This window comes from Oreochromis niloticus, linkage group LG22, assembly GCF_001858045.2.
Source record: "Oreochromis niloticus isolate F11D_XX linkage group LG22, O_niloticus_UMD_NMBU, whole genome shotgun sequence".
NCBI classification, from domain to species: domain Eukaryota; kingdom Metazoa; phylum Chordata; class Actinopteri; order Cichliformes; family Cichlidae; genus Oreochromis; species Oreochromis niloticus.
Genome location: NC_031985.2, coordinates 31836519 through 31851320, shown reverse-complemented (window position 1 = coordinate 31851320; position 14802 = coordinate 31836519). Strand labels below are relative to the sequence as shown.

At 39.8% G+C, this 14802-nt stretch overlaps 1 protein-coding gene and 1 pseudogene across 6 annotated transcripts in view; both read left to right on the top strand.

Annotated features, from left to right (window-relative positions):
* Nucleotides 1-2295, top strand: part of LOC109196481 (tudor domain-containing protein 3-like) — a 4040-nt pseudogene extending 1745 nt beyond the window's left edge.
* Nucleotides 2296-6865: 4570 nt separating this feature from the next.
* Nucleotides 6866-14802, top strand: part of LOC109196691 (general transcription factor II-I repeat domain-containing protein 2A-like) — a 35877-nt gene continuing 27940 nt past the window's right edge. For all 6 annotated transcript variants that reach the window (XR_002058105.1, XR_002058106.1, XR_003216083.1 and 3 more), the window contains exon 1: nucleotides 6866-7892. Coding sequence is in view for 1 of the 6 variants with exons in the window: in XM_019351128.1 (XP_019206673.1) it covers nucleotides 6915-7886 (972 nt within the window). In the remaining 5 variants the exon portion in view is untranslated. The remainder of the gene's footprint in view (nucleotides 7893-14802) is intronic.

Here is a 14802-nt window from a genome sequence, read left to right as displayed (position 1 = left end):
TAACTTGAAACTTGCCCAGTCACACTGAATTACTTAGATTTTTTTTTCAAACCAGCTACTGGTACAGTTTACTCTAAAGCTATTTTAAATGTACCACACAAGCTGATTAAAAGTAAATTCAGTCGAGTTCTCACGTGCAGGCTAATGCAGATAAAGTCACATACTTTATGTAGATGCAGGAGACCAGAAAGTGTATACATTCAAACCGATCGATTTAATCTTTGTCAAAATAATGTTTTTTGTTTTTTTTTTCCCTGGATTTCTTCAGGCAGAGGAAAGGGAAGAGGCAGGTCCAGAAATGAAGATGATCAAGAGGGAGCAGGAGGAAGACCATCTGGACCGAGCACATTGTTTGACTTTCTGGAGTCCAAAATGGGTGTTTTTCCATTGATGGTGGGTATATTCCAAGCTGTGGAATAGTGTATTTTTTCCTTTTTAATCATTTTGGAAAAGAGAGAGGGAAATGTAAGGGACATAGATGTGTGCAACTTCCAACCCAGTTCCTGTGTAGTGATGACTTATGGGAGGGCCTCTGGGAGAGCACACAATTCAAAGAAAAAGTATGGCTGATGTTTTAGCACCTTTGAAGCCAGTTCTTTAGGAGGAATCTACTTACTTCTAACTGAGGCTTGATTAGACTGAGACAGATGGCTGTTGTGAGTTCAGAAAAACTAAGACATGTTTCTGACAACAAGAAATCAGCACTGGACTGAAGTACCAACCAAGCACTTGTTAGTATTCCTTCCACTATTTGTCCCATTATTGTTTTGCCATACTTCTTAATAAATCTGATCTTTTCTTGTTTGCTTTTATCAGAGCCAAAGAGCCAGGCTCCACAGAGACATCACGAAAACAAAGGAAATTTCCACAACTCAGACTATCACACCAAAGACGCACCTCAGACCAAGTTCTCCTCGCATAATGATCATAGGCAACAAGGAATGACAGACCACCTCGCTTTCACAGGGACACTGATTTTCCCAAACCTGGCCAGAGCCTCTCTCTAATTGTACAACCCCCCAAACGTCAGGCCAAGCCCAGCAGTGAAGGGCCAGGAGAGGTGGTCACGAGGGATGTCCGATAGATCGCAAAGTGACAAGAAGAGAGCGTGACGAGCAGATTTTCCTTCTTCCTTCGTGTCTGTTTCCACTCATTCAAAAGACCCTCAGCAGCAGGTGGAGTTTAGTGGATCTTACAACCAACGGTCCAGAAATGGAGATGGTGGTGGAATATGTCAGCGCCGTCTCATAGAAGAGGGGCACCCACATCGAAATTGAGCAATTCAGCAGGAAGTGAAGCGAACGGAAAAGGAAATAAACGTGTAGACAGAAATGAAGACTTCAACAACAGCAGGAGGAAGGGGAAGATGGAGAGGCAAACTCGGATCACCCTGAGCGACAAAGGGATAGTGGGCCAGCAAACTTTAACTCAAAGGAGGAGGCTCCGAAGTGGGGTCATCACAAAGTTCTTATATACCAACAGGAGATCCTTCTCATTTCCAAAACGGCGTTATAGAACACAAAAGAACTGGGCCGATCAAACCACAAACCTCGTCTTTTCCACCCAACAGGGAGCCGCCGCCCCCAAAGAAAAACACTGCTAATAACCCGGGTCTAAAAGAAGGGGAGGTCAAGGCAAAGGACAAGGTCCTCGAGGATCAGAAAGGGGTCATATTCTGAACAAATGTGGAAACCTGGAGATGAGTGCCTGGCACTTTACTGGAAGACAGCAAGGTACGTCATCCCTAGATGTATGACACAGCAATAGTTGATGATTGTTGAAAATTGCTATGTTTAAGTGTTTCCTTTTCTTTGGCTGAGCGCTGGTTTGACAGTTAAAGTTATTTAAAATTCTAAAAATTAATCTGCCGGATTCGTTTGGCAGTATTGACAGTGCCTTTGATTGTTTTTCAAAGGTTTGTATTTGAGAGTAATGAGATTTCTTTTTTTCTGTCTGGTTGTGCGTGTGAAGTTCTACCATGCCAGAATAGATGCCGTTCATCCGTCTGGCTCCACGGCTGTGGTTGTATTTAGCGATTATGGAAATTGTGAAGAGGTCCTCCTGAATAACATCAAACCTCTTGATGCTGATGTCATGGTAAGAAAAAAGGAAAACATCCATCAAACTCAGAACTTGTTGGTTCATAGTAAATGAAAGCTTCTAATTAAACTGCGATCAAGTGAGGTGAGGAAAGGTGATAAAATATGAATGAGTTCTAGGTGGATTACTCACAGTAACACATCACAACTATATCAAATGTACAATGGCAGGAGGAAGATGATGGTTACTATGACAGTTCACTAGAGTTTCGCCGCGGGGAGATGGCCAGCCTAGACGCACGCGACCCACGCAGCAGTACTACCAGCGCCCAGGCACGAGATTGATGTTTCTGCATTTACACGAGCAGGTAAATAAATATGGAACGCCAGGACTGCCATAATGAATTACTTAAATACACCATTAAATAATTAATTAAATGTGGCAATAATTAATTAAAATGGGAATTAATTAATTAAATACATAGTTATGACACATGTAATTAATTAATTATTGACACATTTAATTAATTATTTATGTATTTCACATTTTAATTAATTATTGACACATTTAATTAATTAATTATTGACACATTTAATTAATTATTTGTGTATTTCACATTTTAATTAATATTGACACATTTAATTAATTATTTCATGATATATTATTTATTTCATTTTGGCAGTCCTGGCGCCTGGCTCTCACCATGAAATAATTTTATCTGTCAGCCTCACCCATCAAACTCAGGGGGGGGTTAACGCTGATCGACTCAAAACCATTGCTTTGGCCTGGTGGCCATTGTTTTTAGCCCACAACAACCGGCAGAACTGAACTTTGAAAAACCCTGTTTGTGTGTCACCAAAACAGTTTTAATATTTTTTTAGCCGAGAATGTAGTGGTTTAATCTTCATATGTCTGGTCGGTTTGTCAAGATACAGCCTCTTTGCAAAAGTGCTTCGATGATTTCGGAGATGTCTGCCAGTCTCACGGCAAAGCGTGGGATAGACCCGCTCGCCTCGCAAGCAATCGAGCTGTTATTACCGCCGACAAAGCGCAGGCCCCGGTACACAGCTGTAATAACCCGCTGACACTGACTTATTTTACTGAGGTTATATTTATCGGGTGTTATTTCCTGATGTTCGTATGTGTCCTACGTGTTTCAGTCGCCAATTCTGATTATAACTAACATTAAAAACATGTTTAAGGAGGAGGAGAGCAAATAAATTCGATTAACAGCTGATCTTTGGGTTTCTGTTCAGTAATCAGCGTGACCTGCGTATAAACGCAGAAGAGAGATAACGTTGGTTTCCGTCATGTAGTAGCTGCTGGCTTTAACTGTACAAAGGTGGTTCGACACTATGAAACACATACAGACTTCATGATGTTGGGCTAATATTTTTATTGTGAATATTAATCATGAGGGTAAACGGACCTGTACACCACGGAGCAAGATCAGCATCTCCATGACATCTTCAGATCTCTGAGTTAACACAGAGTTTCCCAGCTGACTATCTAACTGTCATCTACGAATATGTCACGGGTCATATCAATATGATTTACAGAAAGCATCCTTAATACTGCCAACTATTCCAGAGACGTGAAAATCTACAGCATAAAGAACACAAAATATAGCAGTCTAACGAAACACTGTAACAGAGATGAACCGTCAGTTTGTCGCAGATCAAAGTGGAATGAAAGTGATTGGTTGAACAGTTCGTGATCTGTGTTATCTGCATTTTCATCAGCGTAAGAGACTCAGCAGCAGATTAGACTAACAGTTATACATTAATAAATTACCAAATGAATCCACGATCGAACCTGTTCCGACAGTTTGAGTTTGTATTCCCTCAGCTGCAGACTCGCTGCTGTTTAAATGTTTGACAGGAAGATTAGATATAAAGCAAACGTCAAACATAGACTCAGTCTGCGTCACATTTGATATGAGGCCAGCACGGATATTGGCTGTGTCCTGTTTTAAGATCATACATGTAAAATTGTTGTCTGACCTCCGTCGATCCAGCCGCTCAGAGTCCGTGGTTACCATGGTTACTGCATAAGCAGCTATAATGTAAACATTACGCAGCATGGGTGTTTATGTTTTCATTGCAAAAGAACTGTCTGAATGGTTAACTGACATTAACTTGGATAAATTATAGTTAAGGAGTATCACAGATAACGCCCATGTGAGCTGCTGAAATAAGTAGGCTATTACTGAAATATACGTGCTATATCATAAACTACAATATAAATAGGGAGGTCCTATTAACATGTTAGTTTTAAAGGACACCTTCCTGCCTTTAGTCTCATTCATGAGCAGTATTAGTTTTCTTCTAACATCCAGAAGTCTGCACGATGTGTTTCATAGTTTGTAACAAACCTTTTACAGTTAAACATAACATGACCGAAAAAGAAAAGAGAGAGAGAGAGAGAGAGAGAGAGAGAGAGAGAGAAATCACACAAATTATATGTTAAGCTCATTTATTTTAGTTAAGTAAACTCTAAAAATTCTAACATAGCTGGTGCTTAGAATATAGTTAAATAACTATTAAAACAGATGATATAATATTTCTGTCCAGGTTGCAGTCTTCATGATGAACACGCTGTTGCAAACTCTGCTCCTCTCGGTGGAAATGCGCCTTCTCTTTCCTCTTTGTATAAAAACATTTTAAAAGTCAGTTTAATCTCAAAATTCACTGTTAAATCCGAAACACACCAGATAAAGAAAGCGAATAGTTCAGTCTAACACATGTGCCAGTGAACCATTAAACGTCTGTAAAACTATGCAGTTATGAAACGTAACTTAACCTCAGCCAAACCGATTTGCTCAGTTGTAAATAAAACAGCGAAGTAAACGTGACCCGACAGACAAACCTGAGTGAATTAAGTCCAGCGTTTAACCACTGAGAGCTAAAACTCAGGTGAGGTTTCAAAGCTGTGTGCAGGTAATTGGACATCAGCTGCCGATAAAGTGGCTTCGCCTACAAAGTGCTCTGTAAGAAAACAAGCTCCAGCAGCTCTGCGCTCGGGAAAAATACTATATTTACTTATGTTGTGCAGAAAAATGCGCTGACATTGCGTTATATCGAGCACCGGCTGCCCAGTTAAACTGTGACTATCACCAGGTAACGTGGGCGTGTTTCTTGAATTAGCAGCAGGTGTTAAACAGCTGACAGGTGAGGAGGAGGATGCATGCAGGTAAACTGAGGGCCTGCTGAGCTGATCGCTGGTGTCGTGAGAAACATGTCAGCTCGTTCTTTATGTTACAGAAGCACAGAGACACAGACCAGGCGGAAAGAGACGATCGTTCGGTGAAAATGAGAATCTGCGAATGCAACATGTGGAACGCGGAGAGTGGAATATGTAAACAAACCGGTTGACGTAACCCCCCTCGGTGCACTCTGCATGCTGACTGTTAGCAGAGCTACTGAAATCTCTGAAAACATCTGAGCACTTTTGCAAACATGTTCTATGTTGACAACCTGACCAGACGTGAAGATTACGGCGCGACATTCGCGGCTAAAACACTGTTAAAAGTGTAGTTGGTGACAGAAAAACGGGTATTTTAAAACTACACCACCACCATTGCTGCCTGTGATTTGAAACGCATTCTGGGATACCTGGCTGCCTCAAGTCTACAGAAGCGATCGATTATCTAGGATCGACCTGTTTTGACTTACATTGCACGGCAACCAATCAAATGTTAGAGAAGCTGCATGGCAGCGTTAACCCGCCCCGTGAGTTTGATGGGTGAGTCTGACAGATAAAATTAATTCATGATGAGAGCCAGGCGCCAGGACTGCCAAAATGAAATAAATAAATATATCATGAAATAATTAATTAAATGTGTCAATAATTAATTAAAATGTGAAATACATAAATAATTAATTAAATGTGTCATAATAATTAATTAAATGTGTCAATAATTAATTAAAATATGAAATACATAAATAATTAATTAAATGTGTCAATAATTAATTAATTACATGTGTCATAACTATTTATTTAATTAATTAATTCCCATTTTAATTAATTATTGCCACATTTAATTATTATTTAATGGTGTATTTAAGTAATTCATTATGGCAGTCCTGGCGTTCCATAATCTGCCAGGCTACCATCGCAATGCCAAAGAAGGGAAATGTGGAGCGGCATTTTCGAACTGTTCACGGAAAATACGACACTACATTCCCGCCGAAAAGCGAGCTAAGAAAGAAAAAGGTGAAGGAACTAAAATCCCAGTTGTCCGGACAGCAGTCATTTTTCACACAACAAACTTCAAAAGCGAAAGCCGCCACCAAAGCATCGTCCGGGTGAGTCACATCATCGTTAAAAACAAGAAGTCTTTTCAAGATGGAGAGATGGTAAAAGAGGCATTCGTTGAAGCAGCTGACTCATTGTTCCGAGACTTTAAAAATAAGGCAGAAATAACATCTTCGATCAAAGCTCTCCAGCTGTCAAGAAGTACAGTTACACGGCGCTGTGAAGCCATGGCGGAGGATTTAACCCAGCAACTTTGGAAGGACATCAGAGATTGCCAGTGTTCTCACTGCAGTTGGACGAATCTACGGACGTGAGTGACACAGCCCAGGTGTGCATTTTCATTCGTATGGTGTTTACTGATATCACTGCAAAAGAAGAGCTATTAACAGTCCTGCCCATGAAAGAACAGACGCGAGGAGAGGACATATTTCAGTCGTTTAAAACTTTATCGAGAAAACCCAGCTCCCAGTGTACAAATTGGTGTCTATTACCACAGATGGAGCACCCGCAATGGTTGGCCGCTTGAATGGAGTTATTGCCAAGTGCAGGCAGGACGATGCTTCCCGGACTTCCTAAATTACCATTGCATAATCCACCAACAAGCGTTATGCGCTAAAATGCTCAACATGAAGGAGATCATGAATGTTGCAACGAAGATCGCCTGTTCTATTCGCGCCAGATCTCTTCAAAGACGGTTATTTCGTGCACATCTGGAGAAGGCTGACTGCGACCACTCTGAGTTGTTGCTACACACTGACGTGAGGTGGCTTAGTCGAGGGAAATTCCTGCAAAGATTTCGAGAGCTCTGTCCGGAGATTAAGGAGTTTTTCCGTGTAGCTGGACAAGCAGAATACATGCAACTTAATGACGGTCAGTGGCTGTTAGACTTGGCATTTTTAATCGATCTGACAAACATGTTGAATGACCTTAATCTAGAGCTGCAAGGAAAAGACAAAACAGTGATCAACATGATCAGCTCAGTTAATGCTTTCAAACGAAAGATGCAACATCTCTCTTTAAAGCTGCAGCGCCATGATTTGATAAACTTTCAAAACCTGGCGTCAGAGCTGGAGATGCAAGGGATGGCCTGTTTGCAACTTGACAGTGCACGCTACACAGAGCATATTGACAATTGTCTGTCAGAGTTTGACAAACGCTTTCAAGACTTTTCTTTGCTCGAGCCAGTCGCTACCTTCATGTGCTATCCTTTTCGGGAAGATGCTGAGGTCGATTCACTCGCATCAAAAATTGCAAAACTATTTCACCTGAACTCTTCTGGAGTGGAAGATGAGATTTTGACACTACAAGCCGACATTGAGCTGAAGTCCAGAGATCATGGACAGTTCTGGAACTTACTCACAGAAGTAAAGTACCCCAACATGAGGAAATGTGCTGCCTCTTTGACTGCATTATTCGGCTCCACTTATTTATGTGAGTCATCATTTTCCCACATGAAGATCATTAAGTCCAAGTACCGTTCCACCATGACTGATGAACATTTGGAAGTGTGTTTGAGGCTGGCCATCAGCAGCTACTGTCCGGACTATGCATCCCTGGCTGATTCAATTCAGTGCAAGTCATCAGAGTAAACTCAGGTAATGACAAAAAATTTACATAGTTAATTGTGTTGTGAAATATTGGATATTGCGGTTATGCATGTATATACATTGTAGATATAAAGAATCCTCAATATATTTATAAATAAGTATATGTTTTGGATTTTTGTAGTGGGTAGATCATTTTGACTTGGTCATTTTATAAGTAGCTCACATGCGGAAAAAGTGTGAGCACCCTGTCCTATGCTATCCTATCTTATCTTATCTATGATGACTACAATGAGTATTGTGATGAGACGTGAAGGTAAAATACACAGATGACTTGACAGCAAAACAAAGGAAGAAAAAGGTCTGAGATACAGACAGGAGGTGATCATGGAAATTGGAAACATATAGGGAAACAGCTAAATGAAATGAAAATTATGACATCACAGTAGAAGAGTAAAATTAAACACTAAGAAGAAAGAAGCACAGGACTGTCAAAGTAAAGCAGCAAGCATAACAAGATGCAGACATGACACGAACCAACAAAGGAGGCTTGACAACATGAAACACAGACAAGAAATACATGTCATACTAACTACATGACAAGAACTGGCTTACACAATGGGATATAGATGATAACATTAACTAACATAACACTCAAGTAGTTTCCTTCAGGATAAATAAAGTATTAATCAATCAATCAATCAAGTAATTCCTAACTGACATTACTAACACAAGACTTAACATATTTTTTTATATAATATGAGAAATCGAAAATACAAGATTAATTCTAAGTCAAAGACAAAGCTTTATGCTAAATGTTCAGACATCGTAGCTGACATATGCATATACACTTACTGGACAATTTATTAGTTACACCTAAAAGGATGCTCGTTAACAGAAATACCTAATTACGTGCCAGTCACATGGCAGACATGCATTGCGGCATGTAGACAAGGTCAAAATGAACTTCGGAGGTTGTCATTGAGCATCAGCATGGGAAAAAAGTAGACTGAATTGAATTAGAGCGTAGCATTGTTGTTACTTGCAGATAGGCTGGGCTGAGCATTTGTGGAACTAATGATCTACTGAGATTTTCACACAAACATCTGACAACAGAATGGTTGCAAAAACACAATTAATTTAGTGAGTGGCAGTTCTCTGGGACAAATTGTCTAGCTGATACATACCAGAGAATGATACCAGAGAATGCATTGACTGCTACAGCTGGTAGGGGGACTACATAAACACGACATAACTGACCATTTACAACCAGGGATGGCAATAGAGCATCTCGCACCAGGAATTGAGGAAGTTCAAAAGGAAAATTGAAGTCTATAGACGGTTACATACTCAGAACAGAAAATATTGAAAGCTGAAATCTTATAAATGTTTACTTTTATACCATGTAAGTAGTTATGAAGTCAACCTCATGGCCATTGACATATGGTAATTAATGTAAGTAATTGTGAAAAATATGTATATTTGATCATATAATTTATCATAATTTGTGGTCCAAGAGCTGGTCTTTATTGCTGCAGATTCTGCATGCCTTTTATTCAAAAGCTAACATTATGTTTATTTCAGTCATGCTCTTACACATACCTTCAATACGTAGGCACCACATGAAGTTGCATCCTGTTGAATAGGATGAGGCAGTGTGTCGCATGCCCATCTTGATGCATTAAGCCCTCTGTGTCTCAAACCTGAAAGACATATGTAGTAAGGATTAATAAGTTGTTCTGTATAAACGATTTACATGTTAAACTTAGACATGTAAGGTGCGTGTGGGGTACTGGTACAAGCCAGGGGAAGGACATCCAGTGGACATCTTGGCCAAATTAGAAAAAAAAAAACACCAGTGTTGTTGACCAGAAGGTGGAAACTGTGCTACAGTTGGGTAAACACAGAGGAAGAGAAGGGGAATATATGTTCCGGGGCAGCGTGCCAGTGGGGCGGTAACAGAAAGACATGCATTACTGTGGGGGTCAGAATAGGGAATTTCAATGTACGCACTATGACTGGTAAAGAGAAAGACAGTGGGATTACATCACTGATTGTGTCAGAGCCCGTTCTTCTTTGCCATGTTGATGTTTGGTTCTAGGTTTACAGATAAGGTTAGGCAGGAATCTCCATTGAGTCATGTTCAAAGATGACATTGTGATCGGTTGTGAGAATAGAAATTAAAAATCCACCAAAAATTTTAATGTTTTAAAAGACAGCCTGGAGGGTGGAGGTGCCCTGGAGAGAAGACAAATGACAGTAAGACAAATTTTCTTGTGTGAATGACTGCTTGGTAGGTGTAAGGCGTAGAGGTAGTGATGGCGAGTTATGAATTTAACTTGGGGTTAAACATCCAAAGCAACAGACAATTCAGAAGAGAGGTAAAGAAGCGAATGCAGAGGGTTGGTGTGACAGATAAGTATGTAGGGATAGTATGAGATATAGGCAGATGATCCAAAGTGTTGACCCCCACATGAATCAGCTGAAAGAATAACAAGATAAAAATTAGTGCGTTAAAACATGAACTTTACTTCTAAAAAATAACATTAAAATTTCAAGCATAAACGGTTATATCAAATGTATAAATACTGCAAATGAAGGAAGAAAGAATGACATTTGAGAAGCAGCTGTGTGTAGGCAGGCGAGGACCCGAACGCTGGACTCACAACACACGGGGTAAACTTTAAAACACTGAAAGGCAAGCGGCGATCCAATAACTTCACTGGGATGAACTAAAGCTAAGACACAGGGAAAACACAAGGAAACGCTCGCATCAATGACGCCACACAGAACAGAGAGATATCCAGACATAAATACACAGAAGGTAATGAGGGATGTGTGAACGTACGGGGACTACAGATGGGAACAATTACACATAACAAGACAGGGAGGACACTGAAATGAAAATAGTGACCCAAGACTGGGACCTTATGCAGATAGGAGGGGGAGAGAGAGCATGAGGGAGGACAGACATAACGGGCTGGGGAAACGTGGAAGAAAACACAAGCAGGGGAAACAAGGCACAAGAACTTACCTAACTACATAAACAGTCATACAGCGGGATACACAGAGGACAGCTACACAGGAGGAAATTACTAAATAATCTGGGAACCAAACATAATCCAACAACCCCAAAATATGACATTTTTCTCTATAGAATAAACTCGGAGTTACAAAGTGAGCTTTGAACATAAGCCATAATACAAAATCACAGGGACACAAGACAACTCAAAACACTGGGTCGAGAGACCCAGGATCCCAGCAAACTGTGTTTTCGATTAAATGAGGCATAACTTACAAATGTAATTACATAAGCCATCTGTATACACAGAAGGTGCAGTGCTCCGAAACAGAAAAAGTTGAGTTTTCTAATTGAGAGATTTGTGATATTTCAACAAGACTGTTGAATACAATAAAGTAATATGCTTGGAATTCATACTTTTTAAAATATATTTTAAAAAATGATTGTCTTTGAGCGTATAACTTCTACATCAAAGACTTAAAAATAAACGGAATGTGTCAGATTGTGTATATTTGGCAACATCCAGCAGCTCCGAAATGTGAGATGAGGATGCATTAGACAGATTATTTTAAAGATCATTGCAACTACTACAATTTTAAGGTAACTTATAATGTCACTTTCTGAGTTTTAAATGTTTCTCTTCTACTGGATTTACATTGTGTTAACATATATGCAGAGACAAATTTACCTTGAAATGTCCTGGCATTTTTGACTCTCCTTTGGCTTTCACCAAGTGGATCGAGAAACACGCTTCTCTTTTCTCCAGGTTTGATCACCTAAATGTTGAAGGACTAGAGTTACAAATAAATAAAATTGATGATGTACTTGTGTCTCGCAAGGCACATGAATGCACTACTTAATTGATGCTTGAACATAAGATCAAGATGGGTGAGAAATAAATTTTAAAAAGACATACAATGTCTTAGTAATATGCTCTTCTACATTGTGTCTTGTCTTAATTGCAAACGATTCTCCAATTGTCCAACTTGGAGAATGTTTTAAAATGTATTTATATTTTTCTTGTAATTTGTCACCCACTAGTCTATACGCAAATGACCATGAAGTATGAAAAAATTATTACCACCAGCATCCAGTGATGACCTTCATTGACAACTCCCAAAATATACAGTGGCTTGCAAAAGTATTCGGCCCCCTTGAACTTTTCCACATTTTGTCACATTACAGCCACAAACATGAATCAATTTTATTGGAATTCCACGTGAAAGACCAATACAAAGTGGTGTACACGTGAGAAGTGGAACGAAAATCATACATGATTCCAAACATTTTTTACAAATAAATAACTGCAAAGTGGGGTGTGCGTAATTATTCAGCCCCCTGAGTCAATACTTTGTAGAACCACCTTTTGCTGCAATTCCAGCTGCCAGTCTTTTAGGGTATGTCTCTACCAGCTTTGCACATCTAGAGACTGAAATCCTTGCCCATTCTTCTTTGCAAAACAGCTCCAGCTCAGTCAGATTACATGGACAGCGTTTGTGAACAGCAGTTTTCAGATCTTGCCACAGATTCTCGATTGGATTTAGATCTGGACTTTGACTGGGCCATTCTAACACATGGATATGTTTTGTTTTAAACCATTCCATTGTTGCCCTGGCTTTATGTTTAGGGTCGTTGTCCTGCTGGAAGGTGAACCTCCGCCCCAGTCTCAAGTCTTTTGCAGACTCCAAGAGGTTTTCTTCCAAGATCGCCCTGTATTTGGCTCCATCCATCTTTCCATCAACTCTGACCAGCTTCCCTGTCCCTGCTGAAGAGAAGCACCCCCAGAGCATGATGCTGCCACCACCATATCTGACAGTGGGGATGGTGTGTTCAGAGTGATGTGCAGTGTTAGTTTTCCGCCACACATAGCGTTTTGCATTTTGGCCAAAAAGTTCCATTTTGGTCTCATCTGACCAGAGCACCTTCTTCCACATGTTTGCTGTGTCCCCCACATGGCTTGTGGCAAACTGCAAACGGGACTTCTTATGGTTTTCTGTTAACAATGGCTTTCTTCTTGCCAGTCTTCCATAAAGGCCAGCTTTGTGCAGTGCACGACTAATAGTTGTCCTATGGACAGATTCGCCCACCTGAGCTGTAGATCTCTGCAGCTCGTCCAGAGTCACCATGGGCCTCTTGGCTGCATTTCTGATCAGCGCTCTCCTTGTTCGGCCTGTGAGTTTAGGTGGACGGCCTTGTCTTGGTAGGTTTACAGTTGTGCCATACTCCTTCCATTTCTGAATGATTGCTTGAACAGTGCTCTGTGGGATGTTCAAGGCTTGGGAAATCTTTTTGTAGCCTAAGCCTGCTTTAAATTTCTCAATAACTTTATCCCTGACCTGTCTGGTGTGTTCTTTGGACTTCATGTTGTAGTTGCTCCCAATATTCTCTTAGACAACCTCTGAGGCTGTCACAGAGCAGCTGTATTTGTACTGACATTAGATTACACACAGGTGCACTCTATTTAGTCATTAGCACTCATCAGGCAATGTCTATGGGCAACTGACTGCACTCAGACCAAAGGGGCTGAATAATTACGCACACCCCACTTTTCAGTTATTTATTTGTAAAAAATGTTTGGAATCATGTATGATTTTCGTTCCACTTCTCATGTGTACACCACTTTGTATTGGTCTTTCACCTGGAATTCCAATAAAATTGATTCATGTTTGTGGCTGTAATGTGACAAAATGTGGGAAAGTTCAAGGGGGCCGAATACTTTTGCAAGCCACTGTACTTGTAGAAGACTGGGTCAATCTGTAACACATTAAAAAAACAACTTAAATAGACCCACCTCACTGATAATACATATTACAAAGCTTTTAAGGACAACTTAATGAGAGAATATTGTTTAATACCTTAATTTTTGGCTTATTCCGCTTCCATACCCGTGTCATTTCATAGGTGTCAACCACAAATGCTCTTTCAGCACTGTCTTGGTTGAATTTGCTTACCAAGACAGTCAGATAAGCATTAATAACCTGGAATTACAACAAGAGATTCACAATAATTGATTTAAATTTTTAAATAAATTTAATAAAGTTAGTTATGCTACAAAATTTTTTTGTTGGAAACAGTAAGCATAAAAAAAAGAAAGAAAGAAATGTCACTTTACCTCACTTTCTAGTTCCCTTTAGGGAGCTGTATTGTAAATGTCATTAAAGAATATCTTGTATGGTCCGATTTTTGACAGGAGGACATACGTCTTATTTCCCTCCGACGCATCTGTCACATCTGTGAAGTGTTTACAAAAAATAATGTTGTATTTGGATGGACCTTAGAACAAAAAAATACCCCCCCACCCAAAAAAAAAACAAAAAAACAACAACAACTCTAAATTTTTGTATAATAATTCAGCTGACTAGAAGAAGATAATATTAGATCAGTTTTAGTGTTCCTTAGGTTATTACATGTCAGTTTGCACATTAAGTTAAATATTTTATGAATATTTCAGAATGCTTTGTGATTTAGACTAATGCAAAAGTGACAGTGACAGTATTACCTAACTGCACATTAGTGTTCCAGGTTTAAGGAACACATCCTCAGGGCTATTCAGCTGTATGTTACTGTTCATCAATCTTGTTTTACGACTACACGATAGACAGAACTTTTGAATACATGAGCCCACAACTCATAAACATTCTGCATCAACAGTTAAAGACTACGTAGTCAGTAAATGCTATTCCGAAAACGCCAATAATTTTAGCACTTCTTCAATTCAATTCAATTCAATTTTATTTATATAGCGCCAAATCACAACAGAAGTCGCCTCAAGGCGCTTTATATTGTACAGTAGATCGCACAATAATACATACAGAGAAAAACCCAACAATCATATGACCCCCTATGAGCAAGCACTTTGGCGACAGTGGGAAGGAAAAACTCCCTTTTAACAGGAAGAAACCTCCAGCAAAACCAGGCTCAGGGAGGGGTGGGGCCATC